The sequence below is a fragment of the Silurus meridionalis genome, chromosome 22, assembly GCF_014805685.1.
Source record: "Silurus meridionalis isolate SWU-2019-XX chromosome 22, ASM1480568v1, whole genome shotgun sequence".
Lineage (NCBI taxonomy): Eukaryota > Metazoa > Chordata > Actinopteri > Siluriformes > Siluridae > Silurus > Silurus meridionalis.
The window spans coordinates 5,041,929-5,064,981 of record NC_060905.1 but is presented as its reverse complement, the minus strand read 5'-3'; the positions used below and the strand labels follow the sequence as shown (position 1 = coordinate 5,064,981).

At 36.8% G+C, this 23,053-nt stretch overlaps 1 protein-coding gene across 2 annotated transcripts in view; it reads left to right on the top strand.

Moving 5' to 3' along the window:
* s1pr2 (sphingosine-1-phosphate receptor 2) overlaps positions 1 to 16,202 on the top strand; it is a 29,256-nt gene extending 13,054 nt beyond the window's left edge. For both annotated transcript variants that reach the window (XM_046834797.1, XM_046834798.1), the window contains exon 2: positions 13,186 to 16,202. In XM_046834797.1, the coding sequence (XP_046690753.1) occupies positions 13,278 to 14,387 (1,110 nt within the window). In that variant the 5' untranslated portion in view covers positions 13,186 to 13,277 and the 3' untranslated portion in view covers positions 14,388 to 16,202. The remainder of the gene's footprint in view (positions 1 to 13,185) is intronic.
* Positions 16,203 to 23,053: the final 6,851 nt, after the last annotated feature.

The following is a 23,053-nucleotide window of genomic DNA, read 5'->3' as shown; positions in this document are numbered from 1 at the left end:
ATATCCTCCAAAAAGCTTTCGAATCTTCACCAATGGTATATTCAACCTCCAGTTCTGCATTTCTCATGCCATTATGGCAAAATGAAGGATTTCTGACTTTCCTGTAAATCGTTAATCCATGGGGGAAATACAGACTGTATCCTACACACTGTATATTTTTAGCACTAGGTCTAAGAGGAAACTGTGGCTAAACTGAAACATGCAGTTTCTTCACATTTTTAAAGAGAAGCCGGAGTAAAACTGGCATTACATTTTCAAACAATTTGAGAAGTCTACAAAGTCTCAAGACGTGGGGTGAAACTACTTTTTTCCTGCTTTCACATCATCAAGGGTGGCATGGTTACGATCAGTCCATTATGTTAGTTTTTATTTAGAAGAATTGCTTAATTCGGACACAAATTATATATACGGTCTCAGTTAAGTTAAAGCCACATTTTTTTTCACACATGCTTCTTTTTTCTTCTGCTATTTGTGCCAACCTTCAAGATCACAGCTTTGAATTATCGCGAAGCAGATCTTTTTCCGTCATGCACCACATGCATTTATATGCTTACTTTTTTTTTCTTTCTTTCATTTAGATGTAGAGTCATCGCGCATTCATGCATGTTAATGTAAGCTAGTGAGCAGCTGTGTTTTATTTAAAATAAAGACGCCTTTTGAACAATCAAGAATTTCTAATTGGAAATCTTCCTGACCAATCAGGTGCAGATAAATGCATTTAGTGTTGTGTGGACCTTAGAAAAAAAAAGCACAAGGCAACATTTTTTTATTTATGGCATCCTGATACTGGTTCATGAAGCCAATACTATCAGTCTTCAAACTCTATTCGAAGCATGTGAAAGTTTTTTAAGTGCTGAGTTAAATATTTCTGGGAAAGTGGAAGGTCTTGAAGACCGCTAAGTAACTCGGCGGTTCAGGAAGTTCATTCTACCACCTAGATGTCAAAACAGAGAAGGATCGTGATGCAGGTCTTCTTCTTTTCCTGAGAGATGGTGGGACGATTAAAGCAGTGTTGGGGTATCAGAGAGATGTGTGGTGACGTGTGGGATGTGATAAGGGCTTTGAGGTAGGTGGGCAGGTATTCGATTAACAGAATTTTGGTGAGTGTGTGCACACTTTTATTGCACACATAGACACACAAACATAGTCACGCATATATACATGCACATACTGAAAGAGGAATTAAAGACTCTATATACCAATATCACACACACATATATGCAGCATACACACACATACACATGCAGAAACACAACTGAAAGCAGAGTCAAAGACTCCTTATACATGTACTTGCCAGACACACACAAAATACACACACATACAGACAAAGGTACACGCAAACTGAAAGAGGAATTAAAGACTTCATATATTAATACTGCCAGACACACACACACACACACAGAGTGAAATAGGAATCAAAGACCCCATATACTGTTTCACACACATACTTACATACTTGTGTATGTGTGTGTGTATGTGTAAGTGGTAGTGTTAATATTTAAAGACTGATTTCCTTTTCAGGTTGTACAAGTGTGTGTATGAATCAGATTGTCTGCATGTGTTTGTGCTTTGTGTATGTGTTTGTACTTTGTGTATGTGTGTGTGTGTGTGTGTTTGTGTGAGTTTAGCCCTTTAGCCCATGTGTATTATCACTGTGTGTGGTAGTTATCAGCCATGCCTCTTTGATAAGGGACGGGAGAAATATAGTGAAGAGTAAAAGAGTAAATGTCTGTCGGGTTGTTGCTGTTATTTGCTACAGTATCCATTATCCAAATACTTTCTCTCCATCGTTTTAACTCTCTTTATGTTTTCACACATAAGTCAAATCAGGACGGATGGTGACGTTTTATGCACTGAGATTTTGGAGGAAAACACAGCACCATAGCGTGCAAAATTAAGAACGTGAGGTGGAAAACATGAACGGTAAACAACGTCCCAGTTAACCAAACGCACCACAGTACAGGAAACATGTAGGAGAGCAGCAATACATACACAAATGTGTTATGGCAGGATCTTAATATGATGAATAAAATGCATAATGCAAATAAATGCAAATAACTTAATATCTAAATCATGTGCTGGCATAAAAAGCAAAAGCTGATTAAAACTCTGCATGCACTGAAAGACCTGATTTATCATCCCAAAATGCATTTAAATTGGTGATATGGTGTTTTAAATGCATGCTTTTTTATATTTAAAAATAATTGATTAATAAATAAGGAAATATAATCAAGGAATATTTGGCGCCTCTCCGACAGGCCATCTGAAAGAGGAAGTGGCATAGAGTCAGTTTGGCATTTTAAAAACAAAACAACCTCAAATATATTCATATTTTAGCACCACAAGATGGCCGCCACTGTGGTCAGTCTGCAACCGCTACTGAACATGCTAATGAACTTCCTAAAGTAGAAAGCTGGAACATAAGGGTGTTTACAACTTGGTTTATCAGTTAGGTTCGGTTTTTTTGTTTGTTTTTGCTGAGTTAGCCATTTAAGATTCAGTTTCACAGCTGTTATATATCTGGTTATGGTTGCACGAGAGCTTTGTGTTCAAAGCCTAAATGATAAATTATGAACCACATCACAATACAATTTATGAAAACATAAATTCCCGCTTGTACCATGTGGAAGGGATAATGGATTAGTGTGAGTCCGCCTTAATCACACAACCCACACCACAAACATAGGGAGATTTTTTTCTAAATTCACAACACATGTACCTCTGTGGTAAATCTGCACCTGGAGCATGCAACTAAACTCTCAAAGTCTGACAAACAGGTTACTGTGAAAGTGCATTACATTTATTTTGTTTTGCTGTGATTTTTTGAGGTAATTTTTTTCGATTTTTGCTTTGAATAAAAAAAAATGCTTTGTCAGAAGATTTTGCACAAATAAATGGCGTCTAGCTGTATATCAGCGTCTGTGTTCTTTATGAGTGATATGATAGTAATAAACATTCTCATTTATAATGCACTTTAAACTCCAGTGTCACTCCCAAGTGTTTTTATTCGTTTATTATGTTTGTTTGTTTTCATTTTTGATGCCACACCTTTGCTGGAACATTGTGAAATGTTCATAAAATGAAATGAAATACTTACCGTGAATGATGAAAATTTCTTTAAAAGGTGCCATGTAGTTTCACAAGCCAAATTTATACGTTTTTATTAGAGCAGCTGGCACTGTTTTACTTAATAGGGCAAAGATCAGCCTGTTTACACAGGAAGAGGAGTACGACAATTCAAATGTCTGGTGAACAAAAAATTTCAGATGTGATGCTGTGAATTATTTATTTATTTGTTTATTGTTTATATCACAGTTGTATCTCCATTGCAAAACCAGCTTATGGAAGTGCACCATCCAATCATATTGCACTGATTCTGAATCTGAGTCCTACACCGACTCATGTTGAGTCTAGGTATCGACACCACAGAGTGCACATTAGCAGACTAGGAAAAGCAGAATATATCCGATTACCAGAATACATGCCCCGAATAACCTGATTACCGAACTAAAATCCAGGTGTCTCAAAATCCAATAATGGCTTAGATTGGATATCAGATGTCTTAGTGTGTTGTCTTTAATGAGCATTTGACCAACGGTAACTGCTGAAATGAGATATGCAGGCCTAATGTATTATTAGTGAGCTTTGAAATGCACTTGCTGATGGTTGAGCATGGGGTCGGCATGGCGTCAGGCAGGCAGAAGTAAAAGAGCACTTACTGCAGACCTTTACACAATCTGAACTCCTCTCTCCTCTCTCTGATATTAATAGACAAAGGTTAAAGTTCAGTACAAAGTGCTGCCTCTTTTAGCCCATTGCATCACTTCTTCCATGCAAGCATATGTGCAGACCTAATGTTGAGATTTTGGATTGTAATGTGTGTGTGTGCGTGTATGTGGGCATGGATAATGAAGGAACAGCGAGACGCAAAACTAAACGACTCGTTCTGTTTCCGATTTGCCGTGCTTGTTATGCATTTCTTACTTTGCACACGTCCTGTCTCGTACCTGTTCACCCCTGTGCTACTGACTCCAACCTTAATATCTTGTGATGAGTCTGCAGTGTCTCTGGCTTTGACATTTTCTTTGTTAAATCATTGTTACCGGCTGAGTATTGTTTTTTTGTTCAAGTCTGGGATCTTAGTAGTATTATTACGTAGTTATTGAATGTTATAGGAAATTCTGATTGCAAATCAATATATAACCACATCTGAATATGGGGTTTTGAAAACTTTTTTTTTTTCTGTCTACTTTTTTTTTGTATTTGTAGACAAACACTGCAGTTGCCAACCAATGAGACTGCAAAAGGCTTTACAGTACATTATTCAAGAAATAAATAATGCAATCAGTGACCAAGTACCATTGGAGTTACTGTACTGTTACCACCCTGAAGTTTGATTTGTTTCCAACACAAGAGATCCTGCAGCTTGCTTTACACCATAGCATTTGGGCCTCATACTTTTTTTGAATAATCAGATAAGAATTCTGTTTAGTTTCTCTTATCACTTACATTAATTCTTCTTTTGAAGACGCTGACAAAAAAAACACATGGTTGTTGTGAAAACAGAATGTTCAACTTTCTATGTCACATTTTGCACCCACCAAGACTTTTTATTAATATAGCAATATTAGTTTTCTGCAGCATAGAAGATGTATAACCAGAAAAATCAAGTCCCTGAAAGTCAGTAGTCACAATAGAAAGGACTATTTATTCGCCATAGAGCAAAGAGTTAAGAGGTGCTAATATGGGAAAGTAACAAATATTTGGCAACACATAAATAATTGGCTTGCAGTAACATAGCAAATGCTTGCAGGTACTGCTAAAATCAAAGATTAGTGTGCTCAGGCTTTGGCGATTGCGGATGCATACACGGGTTTGTATCCATTATGCATGATGTATTGTATTGTATTGTATTATTAATTTGTACTGTCAGACAGAATCAGTAACAAGAGAAAGTATTTGGGCCAGGTCAGTAGGGAGGTGTGAATGAATGACAGTGGCCTGATAGTGTGCTAATAGCATGATAGTGTTTAGCCTTGGAGTATGAGAGAGAGGAATACGATCTATCAGTTTAGCTGAGGTCATACAGATTCACCCATGACTCCCTCTGTGGCCTTGTTCTCCACATGGAATTTTTTTTCTCCTCCTCTCCTCTCCTCTCAATATCTCTCTCTCTCTCTCTCTCTCTCTCTCTCTCTCTCTCTCTCTCTTTCTCCCTCTCGTATACTCTATCCCTCCCCCATGCTCTCATCTCCCATATCACTTACATTACGTAAGATCTAGTCAATATCATTACGTTTGACAGTGTACAGTACAGCAGATTATGTGAGCTGAGATTTACAGCTGCTTCAAGCTTCTGTTAAACCGTCTGCTGCGTTCGTAGCTTGTCATTTTCCCTGTCAGATGTGTCAAGACATAAAGCTCAGATTCATGGGGCTAAATTCTGTATGGGAAAAAAACTATCCTCGGTGTACGAGATTTGTGGCTGTAATTTTTTTTTTCACACCTCTTGCTGCATTCGTGACAGCAGTCGTGCTTTGCGGCTTTGCAAAACTTACTGCGATGAGCATGTTGATATGAGTGATTACAGCATCGAAGCAGAATAAATGTACTTTGCACACCATTCAAGGCTGAAAGGGCACATACTAACAGGACCGTGACATACATCATTGCGCAAACGCGGATAAATAGGGGAAAGGGCCGACTAAAACATGTGCATGTACACGCATGCACACACCCACACACCAGGGCCGCCAGTGGTGTTCGTTTACAAGATTTAATGTTCGGAGATCTGGAACAAGAAAAACACATTTGAATAAATCCGATTCTACTTTACCAGATGACGCTATTTATCATGGTTATCGTAAATGAATGGTTTTGATTAAAAAGAAATTTCTTTTAAAATGATGCATCAGATGTAAAAGAAAAATTTATATTATTTGTAAGTAGTGTTTTATTTTTTATACCCGATGCAGCGAGCTCATGTAGTAAAAATCTGTATATTAAAAAAGAAACTTTTTTCTTTGTTATATTGACTCTTGCATTAATTCTTTTCAAATCCAAAGTGTCAGCCTGATGGTATTCTTGGCCCACAGACTATTTGCACTAGCGTGATTTTATTGTATGTCATTCATTCACGAATTTTCAGTGACTGCTTGCTCGTGGGTCAGGGTCATAGTGAATCAGACACACATGCAGACACACCCGAAGGGCAATTTAGGAAAACTAGTCCACCTAAAGGCATGTTTTTGGGAGGTGGGATGAAAACGGAGAACCCTGAGAAAAAAACGTATGGCGACACTGCAAGAGCATGCAGAACTTTGCTCAGTCAGTAACCTAAGCTCAGTTTATGATAAAAATGTACGATAATGCTTTCTTGTGATTTTCTCATGCTTTTACATTTGTATAAAAAGGTACAAAAAAAAAGAGGTAGAGGTAGAGAAGCAGTTAGTGTTTGTACTTCTCCTTAAGGCTTCGCTTGTGAACAAAAAACAATCATACTGAGAATGTTGTTTCAAATTCATATGAATTTCTCAGAAATATCAAGTTTGCTTGTGTGGTTATTGTGACATGGAGTCATGGGATCAAGTCACTACATGTGTCAATGTCATACATTTTTATTTACTGTATTTCTAAATACATATATTTGCTCATTTCATCCACTTGGTATTTAAAAAAAACTCTACCAGTGAGTAATAATTGATTGATGTTTGCTAAACAATATCTAAACCAGTATGTGTTCAAGAGTCATGCGGCAATGTGTTTTTTTTAATGCATGCATACATGGTTAATGGGTAAGAGGCATCAGCCATTGATTCGTACGAAAATGTACGACAGCATGCTGAGGGTTTCTTTGCTAAAAACACCACAGAATGTGCATCTGGGTCACAATTACTCACGAAGGAGCTGATTGGTGCTTATCGGGTGTTGCTTAGTAACACAAACAAGCATCCAAGCCCTTTGTGCAGTTGTCAGGGGACAGTGTCCGTACTGAGGCCCTCATTTCCGGTTTCACAATTAGGTGAATCCAGTAATAGGTAACAGGTGATACAAATAGGGTTCCTGTTCTGTAGCTGTGGATTACATAAGATGCCATCATTGTGGCTCACATTCTCAAAAATCAGTAGCTCAAGAAACAAACCTCAGAAGTGCAAATGTTTGCCATAATGTGGTTTTCACCTGTTAGTTTAAAGGATTTTTTTGTTTTTGTTTTTGTTTTATTTCAGCTTAAATGTGTTTCCTGTCCCATACCTGGAAGACAGAGAGCGCCATCCTGTCTCTTTCTCTCTCTGTCTCACTCTCATTCTACACAGTACAACAGGATGTTACATCTGTCAGCACATTGACTTCCTTTGGCCTTTTTATAGTTCTGGTAGCAGGTTGAATTTGAGCACACAAATTGAGATAGAGGATGCACTCTGACAAATGATTTGTTTGCGCGCACAGGACAAGGATGCTGTTAGTTTCCTTTATTTATGCATACGTTCTTATCGAGATCAAGACAGTTCGAGATCGAGATTTGATTATGAAAACGGAATATATTGCCAAAATGCACTGAAGACACATAATTGAGGGGAACCGGTCAAGTAAAAAATGTTTAAACAATAATTATTATTATAATTTTTTTTTTTTTTTAACATTATGAATTGGGATGTCTAAATGTGTGTCAGAAAGACCATAAAGATGGAAAAGGTTGCGGTGTGTGTGTGTGTGTGTGTGTGTGTGTGTGTGTGAGAGAGTTTAAATATGCTTGTGGGGTTTGGGATCTGCTGTCAGGGATGAAGATGTCAGTAGCACCGCAGCCAAACCAGCACATCAGGTTTCACACGCTGTCAGAACTCTGTCTCTACAGTGATGTCAAGGCCACAAGCCTGTGGTTAAGGTTCACTGAAGCAAAGTGTAGATCTAGAGGGCCTGAGAAATGAGAGCAAAACATCTCCAAATATAATGTGTGAAAGCTCACAGAATTGCTCCTTAAAAACACGTCACCTTTCATTTTGTTTTATTTTTAACTAAGTTTCTGAGCAGCAGCAAGGCCAAGCTTTTTTAATGCTCAGCAGTTACCTGTGGTCGTAGGAACCTCGATCCCACAACCTGATATAAAATGTCAAAAATAATCACTTGATATTACTTCAAACCACATTTTAATGTGACAGTGGGCACAGTGGACAATTTATACTTTTAAACTCTTTATAGTTGATCTATATATTATTTAAATATTAGTCAGCTCAAAAGGATTATACTAAAATTTTAGTGTTTTTGTGTTTTTCTCTGTAAATCTGTTTTGTTGCTCAAGACATGCTTGCTAATCAGATTAAAAAAGGAAAAAAGAAAAACCTTTGCATGGTTTGTCTGTAACCCTTTAGCTAGTTATATCGCCTCTCAGTGATATCATTTACATAAATGTAATTGATTGACTTCAGCAAGCCACAAAACAAAATTTGCACAGAGTCACTGAACTTGCACTTTATTTTAGCTCAGTTACAGCATTTTTTCAGGTGAAGATTTCTGTTAACTGGAACCACATCCGGACCACAGTCTGCCACCTGATAACCCAGATTCAGTAATGTATGTATATATATATATATATATATATATATATATATATATATATATATATATATATATATATATATATATATATACATGTATATATATATATATATATATATATATATATATATATATATATACATATATATATATATATATATATATATATATATATATATATATATATATATATACACACATATATATATATATACATATATATACTTACTTTGCATTTACTTCATGGCCTTTATTTAAACATTAAAGTCTGCTAATGTTAAAAGGGCATGCTTTAAATTTTTTATTTTGCAAAACCCCTCTGTAGTTAATCTAATTACATGATGGGATAGAGATTTATTTAAGAATGTGTTTTCATCATGCTTGGCAAGGTGCAGATGTAGTCTTATTGTTCATTGTTTGATCTTGAGGAAATGGCTATAATGCAGACGTGTGACAGACCCGAGCGCAGCTGCACGTTTTTTTTTGTCTGTTTGTCAAAGCTAGACCCATGTGTCATGGTTTGCTTAAGTTTGCATGCGTGTGTGTGTGCGTGTGTGTGTGTGTGTGTGTTGGTGTGTGCGTGTTGGTGTGTGCGTGAGTACGTGTGTGTCTGTGTTATTGACAAGTTAGCTTTCGTGTTGGTATGCGATGTGTGTTTGTGAGCTCTGTGAGTGTATGTGTGTGTGTAGTGCAGATGTCTCAGATTCCTGTCTTTGTGTAAAGATGCCATTCCGCTTGATAGTCATCTCTGCAGCATTGCTCTACTCAGTAAAGAGCTGCTGAGCATTCATGAGTATCGATCTATACTGAAAAGGTGTTATGTGTATGTTGCAGTGTTAAGTGTTTACGAATATAGAAAATATTTATGCATTTTTATCACAGCAGCTTTGACAGTAGTTTTTGCACAAAAAGGGATATTAAAGGTTACAAACAAGTTTCATATATGTCAGCCATATGTGCCACATAAACATGTTAAGAAATTTACATTTGCGGCATTTAGAAACATGGCTATTTTTAACTCTCTACTCTCTTCTTTTTACTTGTTAGTGAGAGTTTTCCCAAAGTAAATCGATTTACATTAAATCAGTTATTGACAGGCAAACGGGCATTGACCCTTATTAAATAAGAAATGCTGACCAAAAAATAACTTAGTCAATTTAAGTTTTAAGATCCAAAGTTTATTGTTTGATGTACAGGAAACCTTACTCCTTACTCTAACCTTCAATCCTCCCAACAACCTCTACCATTTATAAAGAAATGTGTCTGATCTTAAAAACTTTAGTGAAAACTTTGTTTTTTCATCAAAAGAAAGTGTTAAAAGACTTTCTGGTTTCTTTGTAACAGGCATCTTCACCCTTATCAACTTTAGGAAAGTAAAGAAAAGAAAATTGTGAGAGAATGCATTTAGCTGCTAGAATGTGAGTTTTAACTTTCTCCAATAGCAACTAAAAAATGTTGAAAACTACAATATATTTTTTTAATTCATTTGTTCATTTATTCATTCATTCATTCATTCAATCATTCATTTTGTTTTACCCTGTCAAATATTTGTGAATTAATATGAATAAAACATTTCAGGATGTAATGTTTTTGGTAATAGTAACCTCTCTAATGTTGAATATTGTCCTATAACAGCAGCCTATGTGTGTTTTATTGCTTACTTATAAATGTCAGAATATTAAAAGAAATTCTATTTGCATGTCATTGTGCTTAATGAAAATGTGTAGAACTGTATCATGTCATCTAAAGCAATTCTGTGTAACAGACAGACCTTTTTATTAATTTGCAATTTCACATTAATTATACATTGCTATGGATTATGTTGTTGATAAATGATTATGCCTGTCAATAACTGATTTATTGATTTATAAATCGATTTACTTTGGAAAAAGTGCACTCTCACTAACAAGTAAAAAGAAGAGAGACGAAAGTTAAAAATAGGCATGTTTCATTTTAAATCATCATATCGTTCAACATTGTTTGTAATGACCAGACAGTTGAATAGAGTCAATGAATGAGTCAAATGAGAAATGCTGACCAAAAAATAACAAAGTCAATTTAAGTTTTAAGATCCAAAGTTTATTGTTCGATGTACAGGAAACCTTACTCCTTACTCTAACCTTCAATCCTCAAAACAACCTCTACCATTTATAAAGAACATATGTAAAGGAATACACAAGACGTGAGTTACAGATTTACAATGTGTGCTTTTCATTTATTATAAAGTAAAGCACTGTATTTAAATTTTCTGGCTGAAATTGAAACTGATATTTAGGACATGCTGACCCGAAAACCAGACAAGAGACAGTTTTTTTATTTGTCTGAATGAAAGAAACTATTGAGGGTAATTTACAGAAAAACTACTTTAACTCAAATTATAAAGTGTGTCTTATAAAAAGAAGGATATTAAAAAAAATACAAATAAACAGGCTGTTTAACATGAATAATATATCTAAAATGACTGCAAACATTTATTTTTAAAATCAGTTCTATTAATATCAGCCATTTTTTAATACTGTTCAAGTGTTTTGTAATATTGTATTATATTTCTATAATATTCTTGTAGGATATCTTTGAATGTTGTAGTGGTGTATCAAAGATCTTGAGTGTCCTGCTATAGAGCTCTTGGAACGAGGATGATTATTAACACCCTTGTGGCCGAATGAGCACAAATCTCCTCAAACACTGTAAAATCTTCCCAAAAGAGTGACGGTTATTGAAACAGCAAGTGGGGACTAAATGGGGTGTTCAAAAACCACACAGGAATCTTATGGTCAGGTTTCGAACCTTTTGACTGTAAATTTTTACTATTATCTATACAGTCTATTTGACACTTCCAGTTGATTTTCCAGAGTTTTTATAAAGTGTCGTTTTTTACAATTTTTGTCTGAAAATACAGTCCTTATTATAAATTGAATTAGATATTATTACTGGGATGTTGGAAACCCTGTAGTTTTGTAATTATGACCTTCTTCGTTATTACTGTCCTCATGGGGAAAAAAATGTATCTTGCCCGCCAAAACTATATGTTCATAACGACCAGTTGAAGATCCGTTACTTTTTCGCCATCTAGACAAGTAAAATTCAAATGACTGACTTTGGTATTCAAATCCATTGGCTAACACAGGGAGGAAGCTGATCACATGGTTCCACAAACAGTGTTTACTTAAATAATGGATACAGGCTAGATTAGATTGCAGACCAATAAATACTAGATAACAGCAGGGCTTAGCTGACTAAAGAGTTAAGAGCTAAGGGTGTGTAAAACTACCTGACCATGACACTGTTAATAGTAAACATTAGTTGTTTAAGCAGATTTACATTGTTTTCTTTGTTTCCTCATTGTGAAAAATTAGCGCTAAAGTGACAAAGAAGCGAGATGCATAACGTGTCAGCAAACGACGAGGGAGGAATTCAGAATGGACAAATTACGTCTGTAGATGGGAAAAAAAAAGCTTTCATTTCCTTGCATCTCGTGTAAGGTGTCTTGGGTCTGTCTGTCACCTTTCTGATTCTGTACTCATTTCCAGATAAACGGGGATTTTTGACCTGAGGAAAGTGTGTAATCTATCAGAGTGCTGATTGAAATTAAACAGAAATTTTGCTGTCTGGGTTTTTTAAACTTTGTCACCTTTTTCACACTTCACGCATTGTTCCGAGATTTTGTACCACATGCGCAAGTCTTTGATTTTTCTTCTGTACCTACAGCATGTGGGTAGGTGTGAAGAATAATCTGTGACAAGTAACTTGGTTCACTCCACTGTGTGTGCGTGTGTGTGTATAGCATGGGTTTTGGCATGGTGAATGTTTTCTCAAAGGGGAAATTCCAGAGCTCCACTGAAGCTATTTTTGTATCTTCAACATGTGTAATCCACACAAGTCTGCAAGAAATGTACTGAAAATCCATCATACTTGCTTAATATCATGTCTTTTAGACTCTTACAGTTATAGCTTCAAGTGGGATGGAATGTAAAAACATTTAAAGCCTATAGTTTGTTTGGAAACCTTTCAAAAATGGCTTGATTTAGAAAGGAAATAAAACACCATAGCACGTCCAGATCAGGGAAAATAATCAACAACAGCTTGTTATGCTGCGGTGTGGTGTAGCGTAGCGTGTGACCTGTTAGGAAATGTGGTTACTTTTACATTCCTAAAGTTGATTTATTTGCTATAACAGCAAGTTTTTTAAAGTGTTTTAATTATCTTTAAGTGTAGCAATTGTTTTTTGGTTTTTAGAAACAATTTCTTTATCCCTTTAACAGTCAAAATTGAAAAATGTAAAACACTGTATTTTTTTATCGGTTATGTTATTAATTACAATCACCAGCCAATAATTTGTTCTTGTTTAAAGTTAATATGACAAATAACAGATAAAGAGAAATTAGAAAACTCAATACCCTTTGTCCTCGAAACTTGAAAAGTTAGCACTGAAAGTGGAGACTCCTTCCATAAATATTAAATAAAATATTTTTTAAATTGAACTTTATTATGTCAATGATTAGACTTTGCCTTTGTTAATGAAATGAAGAAATGACTACTGTATGATCTGCTGTCAGTCAACACAGTTGTATAAATATTGTTTGCTGCTGTTTGTTTATTGACCCGTCTATGCTCTTTTGTGTTATTCTGCAGGCAACCCAGAGGGACCTCCTGGGCCACTGAGACGTGATTCCAGGCTCGGTGCAGTCTCCTGGACACAAAATCCCAAACAGATCACTGGTTGAATGTTAACAAAGACTATGGATCCACTATCATGCAATGCGGACAAGGCGAAGAGCAAGTACGAACAGTACTTCAATTCAAACCTCATCCAGATACACTATTTCTTTGTCAAGAACATGAGCCAGGAGGACATGAGGAAACGACAGGGCACAGAAGGGCCCAGTGCACTCAACATTCTGTTTATCATCATCTGCAGCATCATAATTTTGGAGAACCTCATGGTGCTCATTGCTGTTTTCCGAAACAAAAAGTTTCACTCGGCCATGTTCTTCTTCATTGGCAATCTAGCATTCTCGGATCTGCTTGCTGGCTCAGCTTACATCGCTAATATATGCCTGTCAGGAACAAAGACTTTTCATCTAATGCCTTTGCAGTGGTTCATAAGAGAAGGGACTGTTTTTATTGCATTGTCTGCATCGGTGTTCAGTTTGCTCGCCATTGCTATAGAACGTTACATTGCTATAACTAAAGTCAAAGTTTACGGCTCCAATAAGACCTGCCGCATGTTCTTGCTTATCGGAGCATGCTGGGTCACTTCAATCCTTCTCGGCGGACTTCCCATTTTAGGCTGGAACTGCATAAATGATCTAGAGGAGTGTTCGGCCGTTCTGCCTCTCAACTCTAGGCGCTACATCTGCTTTGTGGTGACCATCTTCAGCCTTATTCTGCTCTCCATTGTCATCCTGTATGTCCGTATTTACTTGATTGTTCGTTCCAGCCACCAGGAAACTACTAACTCAGCTTCCTACGCCCTGCTTAAGACTGTCACTATTGTCCTGGGCGTGTTTATCGTGTGCTGGCTGCCTGCCTTCAGCATCCTGCTCCTTGATACTTCGTGCGGTATGTCCTCCTGCCCCATCCTCAGCCAAGCTGAAATCTTCTTTGGGATTGCCACCTTGAACTCGGCTCTAAACCCGTTGATCTACACGCTGCGCAGTAAGGACATGAGGCGGGAGTTCCTGCGCGTATTATGCTGCTGGGGGCTCCTTCAGAGCGGTCGGCCGGCGGAACGCTGCTTGATGCAGCTCAAGAGCTCGAGCTCAATGGACCACTGCACCAGCAAACATGAACATCAGACTCCCATCATGCAGGACTGTACAACTTGCGTTTAAACTCGGAGAGACGCCCATGCCGCATCTTCAAAGGTCTCTGAGTGGGTTTGGATCTGAAAAGAAGTTGACGCATTTGGTGTAGAGGTTTAGCATGTGACTTTTCACAAAGCAATCAGACCTGTGTGAATTTTTCTAATCACTTTCTATGGACTCTTACGAGCTAAAAGCAAGTATTGCTATTGTGGTATGGACACATTACTGTATTGTTATTATTTTTTTGTGTGTATGTCAAAGATTTATGATCTCCACTGAATAATTTTGTACTTGTTTTGATACTGTTTTGACTCACCATGTCCTATTTGGCCGTTTGGCAGTGACCAAAAATTTAGTTTAAGTCTAAGATAATGCACTTTCACGCATGTCTGTGATTGTATGTATTTGTGACTGACTTGTGAGTCAGTCAGACTAACAAAGGCAACGTTGCATGAACCTGGAAAGGTGAGTCTTGGAGTGACTCAGCGGATCTGATTTACAAAGCAAAAGGAGTTATGGAGTAGTTACACTCCGCACTGCACTCCTCATGAGCCATGGGTGCAAAGAAATGTTGAACACATGTATTCCATTATATTCCCTTTAATTAACTACAATAAAAACAATGTACTACACTTCATTATATTGCATGGCATAACCTGTGTAAAACTAATCTATGGCATATTCATGTACAATTTCATCATTAACCCTTTTCTCCCAGCCTCTCTGGCTTTTGCTTACGTTTGTCCATGTGTGTGTATGTTTGAATGTGTATGTATGTATGTGTTTTTTTAATGATAAGTGTTTCCTTAAAGGAGTACACAAACAGAAAGTACATTTCTTTAAGCGAAATGGCACTGACGCATTTCACCAAGCCTGCAGTAATCCCCCGGACTTGTCTTGACAACGTTGTAGCGTCGCTGCATCAGCGTTTGCTTTCTGGTTTTGTGCTCTCCTGAAACTGAATGTATGCATGAAGTGTTTGGAGCGAAATGCTTCTCTGTGTGACAGTATTACCGAACACTGATTGTTTGTTGTTGTTGTTGTTGTTGTTGTTGTTTTTTTAGTATTGAGCTGTCAGAGACAATAAAGAGGCATGGGTCACTGTGAATTCTTGAAACAATCACCACATTTTAAATCTCTGATGACACACATTGGGTTGCAGAGATGAAAACTTATGACGATGAGATGAAATTAACAGGTTACACCATTATTTTTGGTTGATTTGTGTCATGGCCTTTAAGCGCACACACTTCAGGCAAGGGAGGGGCGGAGGCTGCACTCTTATGTCAAGGGTCAGAGGCTAATTATTCTGCTTAAAACCACACTTCCTGCAATGGCAGGAAGTTCAGTGTTTCCAATGGTACTTCCTGTTGTTCAGGATTGATCTCATCTTTCATTAATATTCTTTCATACCACTCACACAAGCAAACACATAAGATTTGATCCTAGAATGTCTTGCTGTCTTTTTTTCTATTGAGCATCAGAGAAAGCACTTTGGCAGCTTTTCCAAAATCATTTAAGTTTTTTCATTCCTTTTTTTTTTTTTTTTTTGCTTGTTGTTATGCTTTTTTTATATGAAGACTGTGCAAGCATGTTACTTCCATTCTGTGTAAATCCCTGTGCAAAAAGTTTTGTATTATGCATTTATGATGATGTATGTATTGTATTTATGTCGAATATGTGTATATGTATGAAATGTCTCGTGTGCAATAGCATTGTGTGTCTAGTAGCAAGCTACCTGTGTAAAAATCGGTACAGTCCTAAACACTAATATTGGTACATAAACGTTTTTTTGTTCAATACTTTTTATATAAAATAAATTAGATAAAAAATACAAATGCATATTCGAGTCTCATTTTTTCTTGTCGTATACAACTTTTCATGCCAAAATTGATCTTTCATAATTTAACGTCATAGCCACTTTGTAGTATGGAAAATAAAAGTTTTATGGAAAGGTGTGTTTATACCCGGGAGATGTGTGTGTGAGGTGTCTTTAATCTAAAATCATGGGTGCTTGTTTGTATTGTGGGGAATCATCTAAAAAGGTGTTTTTGTTATTGTGACCTGGGAGACATGAGATGTGAGGTGTCCTTACTTGAACGATAGCTTCACTGGAAATGAAATTACACTGAACATGCACCGACAAGGATGAGGCCAGGCTCGCTAGGACATGAAAAAACATTTGCCTAGAACCATCGGCTCTGCCTATTTACACACCACTGCCTGCTAGTTACAGAGGTGAATCAGCTTGTTATAGCACACAGGCCTGGTATTGATATGAGGTAAGAGGGTAATGTGAGGTAAAAGATAATGGCTTTTTTATAAGAAATGCTATGCTTCATAGAACCTAACACTTATTGTGTGAATTTTGACTCAGAAGGAGTTTCGTTCATGGAAGACATGCAGCCTGGTGTTCATCCACACCTAGCCTAGGCACAGGGTCATCACGCAGTGCTGTTTTTTCGCAGCCTCGGTTTGTAATGTTAAAACCTTTGACAAAGCACTTTACTCCGCTGAGGCAGACATATTTTTGCCTGAAGCTTTGTAATGACTCAGAAGTATTTGGAAGATGTTTTTCTGGAATAGTGTTTATTTGAAATTTCTATTTTTATTTTCCTAGTATTTTTGACTGTGAAACATTTCTCTACTTTGAATACTCATGAGTAGTATAATTTGTGGTAGAAAGCTTAGGGGCCACCTTTTGTAATTGGGACAACTCGTGTTCATGTGTTCTACGAAGAACCATTATAGGCTTCCCCCTAGAGGATCAAACTGAAGAACTAATAGAACCTTAATGGAAGTTTAAGGTGAGTAGTAGTACTGATAGGGTGCGAAAAGGTTCCCTTTGCAGTCGCCGAACATACTGTAGACATACAGACATGACAGAGATGTGACATCGTATTTAGTAGTAGGAGGAGGAGTTGGAGAAGAAGCAGAATTAGTAGTATTAGCAGTAGTTAGAGAATAGTGGTAGTAAGAGTAGAAGAAATAGTATTATGTATGTATCTGTATTATTTAATTTTGTGTTCATTTTTCTGACATTAGGAAAAGCCAAAATATTCACACAATCTTCAGAACCCATTTATCCTGGTCAGGGTTATGGTGAATCTAAAGCCTTTCCTGGGAACAGGTTCAAGGCAGGAATAGGACCTTGAAAAATAGCCAGTCAACACAGGGTACTGAAAACACATACACACACACACACACACACACACACGCACACACACACACACACACACACACACACACACACTTTCCTGTACTCAGACACTCATTTAGACTTAGGAACAAATTTGAGTATTCAGTCCATCTACCAGCACTTTCTGGCAGAAAGACAGTTTGAGGAAAACGAAGAACCTAAAAGAAAACCACATGGACAGTGAAGAACATAAAAAAATCTGCAGAGACAGTAACCTGAGCTCAGGATCGAAGCCTCGCCAGGATCTGAGGCATCAATAATGTGCCAAACGATTGGCTCTGGATTCAGGAATGGAAAGAACCCATAACTGTCTGAAGAACCCTTCAGGGGCCATTTTGCAATTCTTGTTTTGTGAACATGTGTTCAACAAAAAGTCATTTTAAAGAATAAATTCACAGTTGGAGGGAAGTCTGGCTCAGTTTACTGTCAGTCGATTCCTGGGTGGGAATGCAATGCAGTCCCATGGGAGACCACAGTGCTGGGATAAAGGCCAATTACTGTCAGCAGGAAATGACATCAGGTTTAACAAACCACTGTACAACAGCTGCACTTTAAAATTCAAGCTATTAGTCAGAGTCCTGTATATTACATTTTTTTTTTATTTCCTAACCTCCTCCTCCTAATAACACAATTTTCCTTTGTCTGGGGAACTCCAGGATTAACAGATTTAACCTTGATCATACTTGGTCCAGCTCAGGATATAGTTAATCGTTGGTTGATGAGTGAAGTAGAGCTTGGAAACAAGAATATGAGAAGGAATCTCAATAATAAATCAATGCCTATAGAAAACACCACCATCTAGTGTTAGAGCTATAAAGGCATATTCATTTTTACACTTTTAAGACTATAGCGCCATCTGTACATTTCGTCTTGAATTGTAGAATGAATGGATTGATGATGATGATGATGATGATGATGATGATGATGATGATGATGATGATTATTGTTGTAAATATCTTATTTATATATTTGTTATTTTACAATAATATATTTTAACTAATTTGTAGATCATGGTTTAGGTAGTTTCTAAGATTGTGAAAGAAATTTTATTTTTTTTTAAAGATAGATAGACACAATGCTGCACAGTAAAATCAAATCAGTATAACACTGACAGACAAAAAAATTAAAACAAATAACAGAGACATTACAGGAATTTAAATGTCTTGGATAATAAAAATATTTTTAAAAAGGAATTAAAAATGTCTTTGGTGGCAGATAACCTTATAACAAACAGTAAAATATTCCACCATCAGCTGCAACAGAAAAGGCAAAGTCACCTTTGAGTTTCATCTGTGAGCATGGAACAGTTTTCTGCTTATTAGAAGATCTTAAGTTTCTGGAGGTAAAAAGGGGAGAGAAAGAGGATTGGAGGTGTATAGTAGCTTAAAAACAAACAACAAAACCTAGGATTTCATTCTGCATTTAACTGGCAGCCAAAAGCGGAAGCCTGGACTCATGCATTCCGTGTTTTTGCTACCATATGAAACCTAGCAGCAGCATTTTTAACTAAATATAATGGAAGTGCAGTAGTTTATACAGCAACAAATGGGAGCATGAATAATGACACTTACCAGATCTTCAGCTGTGGTAAACCAAGTATCAGCTGCAGGATGGTTTAGACACTGATAAGAGATATACTTCTTTAGTAAACGACCAATAAAGTACACAAAAATAGGGGCAAGAATAGAGCAAGAGGGAACTTCAATGTTAATAGAATATTGAAAGAAGAAGGAGAAATTACTACTGATAATGGAGAGAGTCCTGTTATTAAGCTACTTTCCATGATACAGATCTCTTCTGAAGGAAGAGTACAGTAAGAGTGTAGGGGAGATGAAGAGAGTTTCTGATTAATGTGAAGCTACAAGTTGAAGGGGTGATGATAAATGTCATCAGTGCTTATGCTCTACAAGTGGGTTGTGAGATGGAGGAGAAGAAAAAATTCTGGAGTGAGTGAGATGAAGTTGTAGAAGGTGTACCTAGAAAAGAACGAGTGGTGATTGAGGCAGACTTTAATGAGCATGTAGGTGAAGGGAACAGAGGTGATGAGGAGGTGATGGATAGGTATGGTTTTAAGGAAAGGAATTTGGAAGGGCAAATGGTGGTAGATTTTGCTAAAAGGATGGAAATGGCAGTGGTGAACACTTATTTTAAGAAGAAGGAGGAGCATAGGATGACGTATAAGAGTGGAGGAAGGTGCACACAGGTGAACTATATTCTATGTAGGAGTTGCAACCTTATCTGTTAAATTCTGTAAAGCGGCTTTGAGACAATGTCTGTTGTGAAAAGCGCAACAGAAATAAACTTGACTTGACTTGACTGCTAAACACTACTAGAGCTGAAAACCTGAGCAAACTAATAGAAAACAACAAAAACAATCACAGGTTCCTTTTTAATCCAGTGGCTAAAATTAACTGCATATCATGTATCTGAAAAAGGTTTTCCAAATTAAGTTTAGTAGTGAGGACATTATGAATGTCTTCACTGAAAAAATTTCAAGTATTAGAAACACAATTGTGGAGACCCAACCTCAACCTCTGAGTGAATCTCGCGATCCAATCCCACCTAAAGCTTCACAATTACAATTGCAATGCTTTACAAGTATAGGACAGGAAGAGCTGATATTATCACCAAAGCCAAAATAACAGCATGTCTGTTAGATCCCATTCCAAGTAAACTACTGAAAGAAGTATTACATACAGCTGGTAAGCCTCTTCTGAATATTATTAACTCCTCACTATCTTTATGTCACATCCCTAAACCCCTCAAATTGGCAATTATTAAGCCCCTCATTGAGAAACCTAATTTGGATCCAAATAAACTATCAAATTACAGACCTATTTCAGACCTTCCGTTTATGTCAAAGATTTTAGATAAGATTGTGTCTGCCCAGTTATGTTCCTTCTTACAAGAAAACAATATCTTTGAAGAGATTCAGTCGGGTTTCAGGCCCCATCATAGCACAAACTGCTCTAGTTAAAATCACAACATACCTGTTTTTATCTTTAGACCAAGGCTACATCACTCTGTTAGATTTGATAGATCTTAATGCTGCATTTAACACTATAGATGATGACTTTCTCCTGGATCGCTTTCAGAATTACATCAGGATTCAGTGACAGGCATTAAGATGGTTTAAAATCTACCTGAGCAATTGTTACCATTTTGTAGATTTAAATGGAGAACAATCCAGTTTAATCCAAGTTAAATGTGGGGTGCCACAAGGTTCAGTCCTAGGACCCCTGCTTTTAACAATATACATGCTTCCCTTGGGGAATATTATTAGAAGGTATTGGATCAGTTTAAACTGTTATGCTGATAATACCCAACTATAAATCTCATCAAAACCAGACAAAACATTTCAATTGACCATGTTAACTGAGTATGTTAAAGAAAGAAAAGATTGGATAACGTATTATTTTCTATTGATAAATTCTGATAAGACAGATATTTAGCTCATCTGCCCAAAAACCAGTAGACAGAAGCTCTAGCAATTTAACTTACATTCAGAAGGATGTACTGTAACTACTAGTTCATCAGTAAAATATCTAAAAGTTATTTTAGACAGAAACTTGTCTTATGAAAAATCACATCACCTACATTACAAAAACAGGCTTCTTCCACCTTACAAATATTACTAAGCTAAGAAACATGCTGTCTATATCTGATGCAGAGAAGCTTGTCCATGCATTCATGACCTCCAGACTGGACTATTGTAATGCATTACTAGGTGCATCATTAATAAACAAGCTACAGTTTGTCCAGAATGCAGCAGCCAGAGAGTTCTCACAAGGTCAAGAAAATATCACCATATAACCCCAATCTCATCATCCCTACACTGGCTACATGTTAAGTTTCGAATCGACTACAAACTGTTACTACATTCCTACAAAACCCTAAATGGTTTGGCTCCCATGTATCTCTCCAGTATTCTAACAGGCTACAATCCACCACGCTTCTTGAGATCTCAAAACTCTAGACTTCAAAGTCCACTAAATTAGTGGTAGAACATTCTCATATATAGCTCCTAAACTTTTAAATAGTCTTCCCGACAGTGTTCGGGGCTCAGACACACTCTCCCAGTTTAGGCGCAAATTAAAAAACTTATCTTTTTAGAGAGTCCTACACAAAACACATATCACATATCATAACCTTGTGCTCCAGTACATCTTGTCAAATGCACATTATCAACTTGTGCTTGTTAATATTATGAACAGCAGCTACACTAATTTCTCTCTACTGTTTCTCTTTCTTTACCCATCCTGAAGCATCCTGAGGTTGCGCAAGCTCCTGTCGTGTCCCACCTCATGAAGATTATGGACCTTCAAAGTAGTAGATGCCCACCCCGCAAACATCCCGAACCATCTAGACACGTACCAGCGCCATTTGGATCCCATACATGTACAATTCGTCATTGGACCTCTTCCAATTTTTAAAGGCTCTGGCAAGAAGAAGTTGGTGTTGCATCTATGATAATATGAAATGTTGAGCTATTTTATGAGTTGTTCAGTAGCTCCTGGTTCCACGTCAACTGACTGTATTAGACTGTAGACACTCATGGTACTAATGGTAGTTCTCACTCGCCAGTGTTTTGTATTGTTTTAAGTTGTATAATCACACGCTTGATATCACAGAAATGAGGATAGGTTCCCCTTTTGAGTTTGGTTCCTCTCAAGGTTTCTTCCTCATTTATCTAGGGAGTTTTTCATTGCCACATTCGCCCCAGGTTGCTCATCAGGGATACATACACATAATTCACTTTAATTATTAAGTTCTGTAAAGCTGCTTTGAGGGAATGTCCATTGTAAAAAAGTGTTATAGAAATAAACCTGAACTTGAATTTTAACTTGAACTTAAGTGAGAAAATAATGAGATGCCAGTCGATAGCAGGACATCATTCACACACTATTTCACCCACTGATGATTCAATCATAGGAACAGTTTATCTTAGCCAAACAACCTAATTGGATATTTTTAGCAATTGAGCAAAGAACTGAAGAAAGATGAGGAAACATGCAAATTGTAATAGAGTATTAATATTGTTTGTGGTGCTGTTGGCAGTATAATAATAATCATCAGTAGTGGTACTAGTAGTTTTATTGTTATCATCCTCAGAATTAGTAGTATTTGTAGTAATAGTAATAGTTTTGTTCTTGTTATTGGTGATCTCAATAGACTCATCAGCATGCAGCGTAGGCCATGCTGCAATCTCCCGCCTTTCCTGGCACCAATCAAAGCGGTACAACACCAGGTTGCCAGATTGTGTTTTTCAAAGCACATCTTTTAAATAACCCCAAAAGGAGAGTCTTCATATTCAAATAACAAGTCTTCTAAAATACATCATTACTTTCATTTCAAAATGGATAGGTCTAATAATAATAATGTTAAAATATAATTTAGAGTAATATAAGACATTTTAATTAGACACTAATAAATAAAAAAGTCTCCTATATCTTTTTTATCCAAAACTTTTAAATAAAATTATTATTTTTCATTT